Here is a 12077-nt window from a genome sequence, read left to right as displayed (position 1 = left end):
TGTCCCTCCTGGCTTTTGTCTTAACCCCTAACTGACTCTTTTCCAGCCAAAAGCCAGAATGACTCTTAAAACACAAATTTAAGCTCTTCTTGGCTCAACACCATCTTGTCTCCCAGAGTAAAAGCCAAAGGCCTAACAAAGGCCCTAGTCTCCCTGAAGTCAGGCCCTTGATCTTTAGGTCTCAGCCCCTCCTTTCTCTCGCTCATCTGCTCTGCCTTCCTCACTTCCACACGTGCTCACCTCATGGCCTTTGCACCCACTGCTTGCTCTGCCTGGATGCTCTTCCCCCAACCTCCCCTTGGACAGCCCTTTCATACATCCAGGCCTCTGCTCAAATGCCCCCCAGCCCAGGGAGGCCGTTCCCAATCACCCAATTTGACAGAACCCTCTGCTGCCACGCTCCCCTTTCTACGCTTTATTTTCCATCATTGCCTTTGTCAGTGCTGACATCTTATTAGATACGTATTTGTTTGTCTGTCTCCCTTGATCAGACTGTAAGATCCAGGAAGCCAGGAAACTTTCTGTCATTCAACTATCTGTATCCCTGAGGCTTAGAACAAAGCCTGGCACGTGACAGACACTCCATAAATATTTGTCGAATGAATGAAGGGACAAATACAAAAGATGATGAAGTGTTAGTGAAAGAGTAAGCCAAGCATACACGAAGCGGCTGTCTCTGCCAAGAGACGTGGGACGCACTGGGTGGCAGCTGTCCTTGTGGTCAGTGCCTACCACCAGTTTGGGCTCAAGGCAAAGCCTGCATCTACGAGACACCTGGAGTGATGACTGGCATCGTGTTTTTATCAGCAGTGGGTTCCATTTAGGGTGGAAGAGCCTGAAGCCGAAGTCCATGAGACTGTAAGTATCTGCCTTTTCAGCAGAAGGGAAGGATGATTTTGCTTAGACTACTCTCTGTCTACTCCAGAGTCTGTCTCTGGCAGCCTTGGGAAGGAGTTTTCTCTGGAAAGGACATGGTTGTTTGTGAAGCTAGTGTGTTTTCACATTCATTCAATGAAACATTTTGGTGGGCCTGCTTTGTGCAAGGCACCACGTGAGGAGTTGGAATGTTAAAAGTGAAAAAGACACTCATGGTCCCTGCTTTCAGGGAGTTTAGGCTGGAGGTGCAGCTGGGGGAGTAAGCAAGGCGGGCCAGCGTGGAGCAGGATCACTTCTCAAAGGGAGTGCCATCATCTCATGTGAGATTCAAAGGCCAAGCAGGGGGACTGGCCAGCAAAGGGAAAGAGGTGCAGCAAGGATGGACGAGCATTCTGGGGGAGAAGAGAATGCGTGTACAGGAGAGGGGATATGGGGGAGAAAGAGGGACTGAAATTCAGATGGCTGGGGCTTGCGTACCAACTGGGGAGACAGGTGAGAAGTGATGGTCCAGTGGGAGCAGCCACACCCAAACGCTTGATGTAAAGCATCTGTGCCTCCAGGAGCTGCTGTCTGTGAGGTCCCCTAGGCTCTGCTTCTTGTACTGCCCTGTGCCTTGTGGGGCCAGCTGAGTGCCACTAGAAGAGCTGCTCTGAAAGTGAGTGGGAGTCTGTGGCTGGCCGCAGGCACTCAGAAGCTCCCAGCTGGAGGTGTGTCTCTTGCCAAGTGGTGGCATCTTGGGGTCTGTCAGACTGTGCTGGGGGAGACCTTCTGGGGTTGGCTTTGGCCAGAACACTCGCAAGTTTGTCAGGCAGGGCTGTTTCCTCCTCTAGGGGTGAGGTTCTTTTGAGGTTTTGACAGCACCTGCTGAGTGGTTTGTTTTTTTTCCCCCTTCTTTCCTCTGTTCCTCCTCCTCCTCTTCTTTCTTTCCCTTTCACTTTTTTTTTTTTTTCCCCCCTAGTGCCAGATTCTACTTTGGTGCCACTGCCTGCGTTCCTGGTGGCTGGAGGAAGCCTGGCCTTCGGGACCCTGCTCTGTATCTGCATCATCCTGAGGTGAGAAGGGCCCCGCGGCGATCTCAGGCCTCACATCCAGCCTTGCCAGTGCTAGGACAGTGGCCTTGGGCTGGAGAGCCCCAAGTGGAATCCAGATATATTTGAGAGGCAGAATGGACAAGATCTGAGGACAGCTTAGATGGGGAGGATGAAGGAGAAGGAATCAAGTCGGACCCTCAAGTTTCTGGCTTAAGCAGAACAACCAAGTAGAAAAACAAGGCTTACATGTTGGTACCACTGGGGAAACCCCAAGTGGACAAGTTTGGGAGGCCATTCAGATCATTGCCACCAGGCAGGTGGAAGTTGGGGCATAGGAGAAGACGGGGCCAAAAATGTCATCTGTGGAGTACAACTGGGGTATTGTGAAGAGGAGGAGCTGAGAAAGGGACTGAGAAGGAGTGGCCTGAGGGAGCAGAAGAGGCAGGAAAGCCTGATTGTGAAAGTGTGTGTTAGACACTGAAGAAACACCTTAGGCTCTGGGACTGCAATATGAACATACCCTTCCTCTCCTAAGAGCCACAGGCTACAATGAGTAAAGTACCACTTGAGAAGCACTGCAGCAGAAGTGCACAGGTAACTCTGAAGTGCCTGGCTAGACTACCTCCTTGGGGATATTCTGTGTTTTAAAATAAGCAGACCTAGTGGGTCACCTTTAAATGTCCTATCCTGGTGCCCCTCTCCAGTCGTGGGGAGGGCTTGGTTGGCACTCTGGGCACTGTAGTGCCATGCCTAATCATCCCAGTCTCTCTCCACTCATTCCCAAGCTTGCAGAGAAGTCACCTAACAGTGCTCCCAATGAATGGGCAATAAAGAAAATTCCAGTGTTCACGATTTTACTGCAGGAACTGGCACTTTTGCATATGCTGAAGCCCTAAAGGAAATGAGGCTGGGCTCTGGCTTCGGATGGTGGTAAACTCCAATGATAATAGAAGGAGAGAAGAAATTCCATCCTATTTCTTTCTGTTTTTCCTGTCTTTTCCCTTATTTGTAACTTGCAAGGATTCTACCCCATGATTATGAGAGGTGGTCTTTGAGGTGTTTGGGAAAGAGGGGTAAGACTGGCAGACAGCTTTCCACGTGCTAGCTCATTGGAGTCTCACAGTGACCCCGGAATAGCTCAGCCTCCAAGGTGGTCTGGGTTGGAAGATGAGGAAGATAACAACTCAAACTGTGTTTGGGGTTGTTTTTGCTTTGATTTTTCAATGAAGTAGCAAGCAAGCTGTTCCAAGGGTGTGCAGAAGATAAGGTTCTTAAAGAGTAACTCTCTGGAGGAGCCAAGAACTCACTGTCTTTTATACCTCTGGGCCAGAGAGGGGCCCTGCCAGCTTTCAGAGGTCTTCCTACTCCCTTCTAAGGGATTCTTTGCCTCACCTCAGAAACCTCTTCTTTCTGTATCTATATCATCTGGGTTTCAAATGGACTTTCTCATAATCCACCAGAGACCCTATGGAGCAGTGGTCCCCCACATTTCTGGCACCAGGGACCAGTTTTGTGGAAGACAGTCATGGACCAGAGGGTGGGGGGTGGTTTCAGGATGACTCAAGTGCATTACATTTTTGTGCCCTCTGTTTCTATTACTATTACATCAGCTTGACCTCAGACCATCAGGCGTTAGATCACGGAGGTTGGAGACCCCTGTTCTGAGGGATTCCTTGCCTTACCTCAGACACGTACTTCTGTGTTCTCTTTTTATTTCTTTATCATTAGGGCTTCAAAAGGTCTTTATCATAACCCACCACAGGCCCTGTAGAGTAAATATCATGATTTTGATTTCCCCTTGACAGGTGAGGAAATTAAAGCTGAAAGAAAGAAGAGTGATTATAGCTAGTAAGGGTGAGGAGGCTAAGGTTCAAACTCACAGCTTACACTTCTTGGATAGGGCCTTAGGGGTCATTTAGTCAAACTCTTGAATTTTACAAATGACACAACAGCAATGAGCTGACTTGCCCAGGAACACATACTTTGTGAATAGCAGAGAAAGGACAAGGACTCGTGTCCCAAGAGTGTCTGCCCACTGCACCAGCCTGCAGTCAGCTCAGAGGTGGGCCTAGTCCTATACGTCCACTGTTGGCCAGTGGCCCCCCTAACAAGTGGTGCTCTCTTGCTGTGCTATTAACCACTAGGAGAGAAGTGTTAGGCTGGGTATTGGCCAGAGTGCTCATCACCTGTTTGCTCATCAGACCTAGTTTGCTAATGTGCTGATGGTGCTTGTACACTGGCTGGTTGCTACACAACCAGAGGCCCTGAAGGCACAGTGCCCTGTGCAGAGAACATAGCAGTTATTTATTTCCTAGCCTGATGAGTTTCCATCCTCCCGTATAAGGCTAATTTATTTGGAAAGAGGCCAGTTAATTTCAAACAATGAAAAATCACACATCACTTCTCGGCCTTTTGGCTAAGATCATGTGTAGAAAAATTACATTATTTCCAAAGTCCCCCATGTCAAGAAAAGAGAATCAGTAGGGGTTTCCCTGGTGGCTCAGTGGTAAAGAACCCCCCTGCCAATGCAGAAGATATGGGTTCGATCCCTGGTCCGGGAAGACCTTACATGCCACAGAGCAACTAAGCCTGTGTACCACAACCGATGAGCCCGTGCTCTAGAGCTCAGGAACCGCAACTGTTGAGCCCCAGCTCCACAACTGTTGAATCCTGTGAGCCCTAGATCCTGTACTCTGCAACAAGAGAAGCCGCCGCAATAAGAAGCCTGTGCACGGCAATAAAGAGTAGCCCCTGCTCCCTGCAACTAGAGAAAAGCCCACACACAGCAACAAAGACCCAGTGCAGCTAAAGAAAAATGAGTATCAAGAGATGCTGTGGGAGCCGGGGTGCCAAAATGGTTGGGCCACCATGACCACTGGGGCGGCCAGATTATTACAGTGGATAGAATGAGAGGCAGATTGGAGAAAGTGAAGCCCACCAACCTGTGACCCCATCTTTTTATTTTTAGTACACTTATTTTGTGTCTCAAGCAAAGCACAGTATTTTCCTAAGTATTTTTCCATCAATATTGGTGACAATTTTTAAAAATTTAAGTGTGCTGTTGAAAAAGGTGTACTATCTTTTTAAATGGATGTTGTAACTTAAAAGGGCCATTCTCCCCACTGTACTTCCTGTGCTGCAGTGTGCCCCCCATTTATATCTCTCTACTTTATGCCATCAGGCACTGGGAAAATAGGATTTTCATAGCAGAGAGTTACTTTTCTGCACATTTATTTAGAATGGCTAACACCATTAGATGAGGACTTCCTATGTATATGCCTATGATTTAAATCATTTTGTATTGAATGTATTGTCTCATTTCAATATTCTAAAATCACACTCTCCCATCCCCATGGCTAGTTATAAGTGTTTTTTAAAAATTTCGTTTAGTTGCAGAATCTTTTCTTAAAATATTGCTGCGTACATGTTCAGTTACTTCAGTTGTGTTTGATCCTTTGTGACCCCATGGACTGTAGCCTGCCAGGTTCCTCTGTCCATGAAATTTTCCAGGCAGTGCTCAGACACCTGCCAAGGGCAGGTTTGGACGGACCACGGGCCCAGAGGTTTCTAAGTCCCCTTTGAGCTTAGTGATTTGCTGAAAAAGTCTCATTCACTCCTCAAAATAGTTCAAAAGAAGAAAAGCTCATCTTTCTCAGTTACCCATCCAGTTGTTGAAAAAATCTGAGGAGAGAGACTGCTTTCCATATGGGTTAAGTAACATCATTAGAAACTTAACAAAAATTGTGACACAGGATTATTTCCTAAATATCGGCAGTTTGCTGAATACTGACAAATAGCAAAGAAGAACTAATGTGGAAGCTGAAGCTCCAATACTTTGGCCACCTGATGCGAAGAGCTGACTCATTCAAAAAGACCCTGATCCTGGGAAAGATTGAGGGCAGTAGAAGAGGGTGACAGAGGATGAGATGGTTGGATGGCATCCCTGATTCAATGGACATGAACTGGAGCAAATTCCAGGAGATGGAGAGGGACAGGGAAGCCTGGTGTGTTGCAGTCCATGGGGTTGCAGAGTCGGACACAACCTGGGGACTGAACAACAAAGCAAGAAGGGAGAAAAATCACACATTAAGCAAAGACAGCCACTGTTAAATTTTTAAAATGTAAAAGTCTGACAAACATACAGGAAAGTGCAGATGTCATACGTGTACAGCCCATGCATTTCCACAAAGACACCCATGCAGTTGACACCCAGATCAAGAGCACTTGGCATTTAGATGAATTTTCTCCAAGTCTTTTTCCTCTGCATAGTCTCTTGTTTGTTTGTGTGTTTGTTTGGCTATGTGACATGATGGTTACCCATTCAGGGGTTGAACCCGTACCCCCTGCATAAGAAGCAAGGAGTCTTAACTACTGGACCACCAGGGTTTGTTTTTCAGAACCATGATTATTCGGTATCCATAACTCTGAATCCTGCCTTTTAAATGTAGCATTAGTTATATAACATAAGCACTTATTAAAATTTTTTGTAAACCTCACTTTCATCACTTCTCCATTAGATGGATATACCCAAGATGACTTAACCAACCTCCTATTATTGGGTAGTTGGACTGTTGCTTTGCTTTTATAAACAAGACTGTGTTGAACATGTTTGTGCATAAAGCTTTCTCCATAGCTATGTGCTTTCCTGAGGATATATATATTCCCAGAAGTGGAAATCTCGGATCAGAGGGTCTGAATATTTTGAAATCCAGAGTGTAATGACTCTGTCTTCAGTTCCCTCATGAGAGAGGAGGATTCCATCCAAGAACCCAGCATAGCTCCAGTAAGCGCCCCTGCTGTGTTCTCTTCCTGTGCAGTGCCTGAATGGCGAAGCCCAAGTCACATTCTGCAGATTGTTTGTTCCATTTGGATAACAGGCTAAGAGCCAATGGCATATTTGGAGCCAGCTATCAATTATTTATCATAACAAGGACAGGAATAGCCTGTCGATATAAAAAGAAACCTAAGGAAAATCCCCAAACCTTGTTTTTGATGTTGGTTTCCCCTTCCCCCTCCCAGCCCTTCCTGAAGTAGCTGACATTTGGTAGAATTGAGAGAGACCACCTTGCTCCCGCTTTGGGGTCAGTGGGCAGTAAGTTAGTAGGTGACAAAGTGGGAAGCGGGGGGAAGATGGGCTGCCCCAGTCAACGCAGGGAGGAGACCTGACTGTACCTTTGAAGATTGCTATCACCATCTCATCTTTCTTTGAGCTGTCAAGTGACTTTTCTCGGTTACTGAGCCCTGGCTTTGGGCCCAGAGTGGAGCAGGGTGAACGAAGCTGTGATCAGAGAGATGTCTATCTCCTTCCTGTTTAACATCGACTTTCCTGTCAAATGAGTCACTCGTGCCCAAGTGGTGCCCATGGCTGAGGCTGTGTGCATGTGCCAGTGTGGTGGGAGGGGACCCAGGGGTGTAGGGAGAACTGGGGGCTATGAGCATATTGGAAGCCAGAAGCGAAGGAGGGCTGTTGAGGGAGCAGGACAGTCCTTTTCCTTCTCCACTGAAAGAATACTGTCCCTCTCTTTTTTGCGTAAATGGATTTGAGACTGAGAACGTGTCCCTCTGGGCTGCCTCTATGCTTGTGTTAGTCTTTCAGTCATGTCCGTGTCTGACTCTGGGACCCCATGGGCTGTATAGCCCGCCAGGCTGCTCTGTTCATGGGATTCTCCAGGCAAGAGTACTGGAGTGGGTTGCCATTCCCTTCTTCAGGGGAGTCTTACGTACCCAGGAATCGAATCCAGGTCTCCTGCATTGTAGATGGATTCTTTACCATCTGAGTGGAGCAGAACAAAGAACAAATTAGGTTTCTCAGGTGCTATAAAGAGGCACTCAAAACCTCAGTTTCCCCATTGGTAAATTGGACCCACTATGCGTACCTGTTCCCTTGGGGTATTTTTGATAGCTCTTCAGAGGATTATGTAGTTCCTGGTGAGGAAAGCAGCAAATGAATAAGTAGTTAGCAGTCCTTGGAGCTGAGACCCAGGAGTGCTAGGGCAGCCAGCTGTTGGTGTTTTTCTCTTGGGTTTACCACAGCAGGAACTCAGCATTTGCGTGGTTTGTCTTTGTGTGTCTCTGTGAAGGTTCAACAAGACGGGGAAACTGCAGGCTCTGAAAGAAGGCAAGACGAGTGCACACCCGCCGTATTCTTTGGGCCAGCTGGTCCCTGAGAGGCCCAAGCCCACCCCAGCGCTTGTCCCCCTCATCTCCCCACCGGTGTCCCCCAGCAGCCTTGAATCTGACAACACATCGAGGAACAGCCGACCGGATGCTAAGGGCCTTGGGAGCCCTTATGACGTCAGCAACAGAGGCTACTTCTTCCCCAGATAATGGGTAGGCCTAGCAGCCTGGGGTGTCAGGCCCCTGGACTGTGTGGATGCTTAGCATAAGTCGCTCCTCACTGCCATGCCAGCTTATCTCAGGTACTTGGGGCCTCTGGCTTCACCTTTACAGAAGCGCCTCACAGAAAATTCTACGCTGGGTGAAAAAAAAGATTTGCTGTGTTTGTTTAGTTTTGAATCACCCTGACCCCAATGCCCTGATTACAGGGTGAGAGTGAACTCAGGCCCCCGTGAAGAGACGGGTGTCAAGACTCTACTGGCCACTCAGGTGGGCAGAGCTGGGTGACTGGGGAGGTTTGGGACTGCCCCCAGCTTTGGTGTGGATGAGCCGCTGGCCACCCGCGCACTCCCACCCACCACCAGGAGCTGCAACCTCAGACGGGTGGGATGGATTTCCAGCCAGACTCCCCGAGTCGCTTATGTCTTGACCCACCGAAAACTCTAGAAACCCAAGTGCCTTCGAAATTCCTTTTTTTCTAGGCCTAAGTATGGGGGAAGGTCTCTTGTGCTTTTCTTTCCCCGCAGCGGAGGTGGGGGCAGATAGTTTCTCAGGGCCTGATGGTTTGAAATGGAATTATAATTAGTTCCTCATCAGCATTTTCTGAATGTGAATGGTCGTTCCAGGCGCTTGCTGAATCCTGAAGCAAGTGCACTGGCTCGATTTCCCTTTTTGGATCCCAGGACTTCAGGAGAGGAAGGAGGGGAGTGGGGCAGGGTCTCCAAGCTTATCTGTAGTAGCATTGCTGAGGGGGGTGGAGGCCTCTGCACACCGTTCCCCGACTTCCCCAGCTCCCCAAAAGGAGAACTGGCCTCAGGAAGGCATCTGCCAGTTTTGAAATCAACATTGCCTTGCTCCAGCTTTGTTTATTTTGTTTTCAACTGAGCCTGAGCAACCAGGGAAGATAATATTTATGCAAAAAGACAAAAGAACCTGGCAAGAATGGATTTTAATTTGGTTTTTAAAAAACTGCTGACTCTTTTATCTTCAGAGGGTAGAGCATCCAGTATTAGTTGAGAGTCAGTATATACATAACAGGGGAAAGGCACAATGACTTTGTTTAGCACAAAACTGAATCAAGTGACCAAGGACGAGAAAAGATGTTCCCCTATAAGAGAAGAGACTCTTTTCTAAATTTTGTTTTTGCCTTAAAAAGTGAAAAAAAAGAGAGAGAAAAAACAACTCTGCTTCTCTTCTAATTTAGCGGAAAAGGCAGCTTGTTACTACTCCCCCAGGCGGTTGAGAAGGAAATGGTGTCCAGCTCCCAGGTCACAGTGCTGGGAAGCCAGCCTCCCACGATTACTCAGCAGGTCAGCTGAAAATCCCCACCACTGAAAGCCACGAATCCTCCGGTATCAGACGAGGTTCCTTAAAAAAAAAAAATCCTAACCTTGATGCCTTCCTCTTTTTAGTTAGTTCCTTGAATGTGATAGAGTTCCCCTAGCATTGGAGCACCGACTGAATACCTAGGCGTGACGCTGCACTAACCGCTGCATGTACTTTTCTGTCTAGGCTTTGAAAATTCAGTGAAGTTAGTGGTTACCCAGACAAGCACCCTCAAGTATCCTGGGAAGTCCCAGAAACAAGCTGTGATTAAAATCTGTCGTGTAACCCACCACTAAAAATGTACCAGACCACAACACTTTTCTAGTAGTCTCCCGTTTTAGAAGAACCACCACCAGCACCAGACAGGTGGGAAAAGGACAGAAATTATCATGTTTTGTTTACTGTTTGCCAGGCTCAAACTGTTATGACGTTGGGCTACGTGGTGACTTTCATTGCTGGATTTGGCTATAAATTTCAGACTCTGTTGCTGCCTTTGGCAACTAATCTGAAGTTGACAAAAGTGAGGCAGGTGGTTTTGTTTTGTTTTTCTCTCAAGTTTTCGTGACCGAGACCAGCAAAAATGCTGTTAAAGGGAAACATAGAAAATGAGAATCTGCATGAGACAGGATGATTCTCTGCCCACAGTTAACTCTTGACAAAGTTTTACCCACGTGTAATATTAGCAGAGCCAGGCAGCGGTGCTGGTGGAAGATGTGAAATCCAGATAGCTCATGATTGCTGAGAGCTAGGCAGCTTTGATCTCCAAATTGTTATTGCTTTCATTATTATTTGAACGGAACTGCCTCCCCACCTCCTTTATTTTTTTATAAGCTAGTATAGATGAAGGAAAAATATTTGTCTTCTCTTGCTCGGTGTACATAGGTATACACCCCACGCTCTCTCTGTCCTTGAATCTATGGTCAGTGAATGTGTGTTTCAATTCACAGGTCATTCTTACCTGTGTTTCTGCAGCACGCGTGTGATGCTACTCACCTAATACCTGTAGCAGTCTGCTACAAGCCAGAAGGAAATGTTAGCCCAGCGACAATTTTTTATTGCAGATGGACAGCTTATCCTGCTGGGTGGGAAACATTGAAAATATGCTAGTTCAGGGTTTCAGTTAAAGTGGTCATTAATTCTTGTAGCATTAATGAAAAAAAAAATTTTGTTTTTAAGTGTCGAGGAAGTAGCATTGACTGTTTTTCTGCAAAGCCCTTTGCCCTGATGGAACCTTGCCCTTGGCAGTTTGTTTGCCAGGCTCTGGGCTCACCCCAGTCTCTGTCATCTGTCTGCTGTCCCCGAGGGAAGGAAACACCATTACAAGGGGTGGAATCTGCTCCTGGAACGGATTGGGAGCCCACCTGGTGGGGAGCAGAGCTCGGCTCAGCAGAGCTCAGTGGGACAGACTGGGGGTGATCATGGTTTGTGGGTTTCCTGTAGAATGTTCAGGAATGTCTTGCCTGGCTGCTTTGGTCCTGGGCTATATCGCTTCATCAAAGGCACTTAAGATTGCCCCAGTTGGGGAGGAGTCTGACACCCAGCTCCAGATTGAGTTGGTAAGAATTTATCTTAATTTGGTGGTCCCTGGGAGCATGAGCCTGGATCCCAGCCTCCCATACAGCAGTTGGCAGCGGGGCTTTTGCCAAGCTGGCTCCACTTCTGTGCCAGACACTCCCGAGCATCCCCGAAAGGTCCTTCTAGCATCGCGTCCTCCGTGTGCGCCAGCAAGTTTCTATGGCAACCTTAATGATGATTAAGGAACATTGTCAGATGTATGAACATATGCTCAAATGCAGATCTACTTCAGAAGGAAAGGATTGGAACAGCGTGTAGCAAGGCTATTAATTAATAGAGAAACCGTATTTGGATAGAGAGCACACATCTGTTAAATAGAATACCTCAACTTTATTTTTTTCTGGAGAGAAATAATAGTTTTAAGTTTGTTTTTTTTTTAACCTAATTATCTGAAAGCAAATACCAAAGGCTGGTGATGTCTGTATATGGGGCAAAGGGTCAGTATAATTTTTTTCAGTGTTTTTTCTTTTTATCAGCTATTTTGCATTTAAAATGAAAATTGTAAATGTTTGAAATAAATAAGTTCTAAAAAATATGCCTGGGAGATAATGATGCTTTGGCGCCTGGGTCCTTTCAAGGAAAGACTTGCATGGTTACTCAGGGAAAGGGGTGAAGAAACATGGGTTTAAAGTCAAGGAGAACCATTTGGGGGGTGAACTTTTCCTTAATGCAGGATTAAATTACCTCTGGAAAAAAATCAGGTGAGTTTAAGAAACAAGTTGCAATTTCTCAAAGACTTTCATTTTGAAAGTTATTTCCCCAAAGGAGCCCTGGGCTTTCTGTAAAGGGCGTAGGTGCTTCGGCCTTTTTTACATCATTATCAGGTGATGGAGCTGGGGGGAAGGAAAAGGAAGGGCCATTATTCATCAGAAGACTGTTTATTGAACAGGGGTTGTTAACAGAATCACAAGTCAACCCTGAACCTCTCCATCA

The 12077-nt window shown here is 46.9% G+C and overlaps 1 protein-coding gene across 1 annotated transcript in view; it reads left to right on the top strand.

Annotated features, from left to right (window-relative positions):
* IL6R (interleukin 6 receptor) overlaps positions 1-11637 on the top strand; it is a 53934-nt gene extending 42297 nt beyond the window's left edge. The window contains exons 9-10 of the mRNA XM_040230441.1: positions 1835-1928; positions 7988-11637. Of these exons, the coding sequence (XP_040086375.1) occupies positions 1835-1928; positions 7988-8234 (341 nt within the window). The 3' untranslated portion in view covers positions 8235-11637. The remainder of the gene's footprint in view (positions 1-1834; positions 1929-7987) is intronic.
* The last annotated feature ends 440 nt before the right edge of the window (positions 11638-12077 follow it).

This window comes from Oryx dammah, unplaced genomic scaffold (assembly GCF_014754425.2).
Source record: "Oryx dammah isolate SB20612 unplaced genomic scaffold, SCBI_Odam_1.1 HiC_scaffold_28, whole genome shotgun sequence".
NCBI lineage: Eukaryota > Metazoa > Chordata > Mammalia > Artiodactyla > Bovidae > Oryx > Oryx dammah.
The sequence above is the reverse complement of the archived record's forward strand: the minus strand, read 5'-3'. Positions and strand labels throughout refer to the sequence as shown.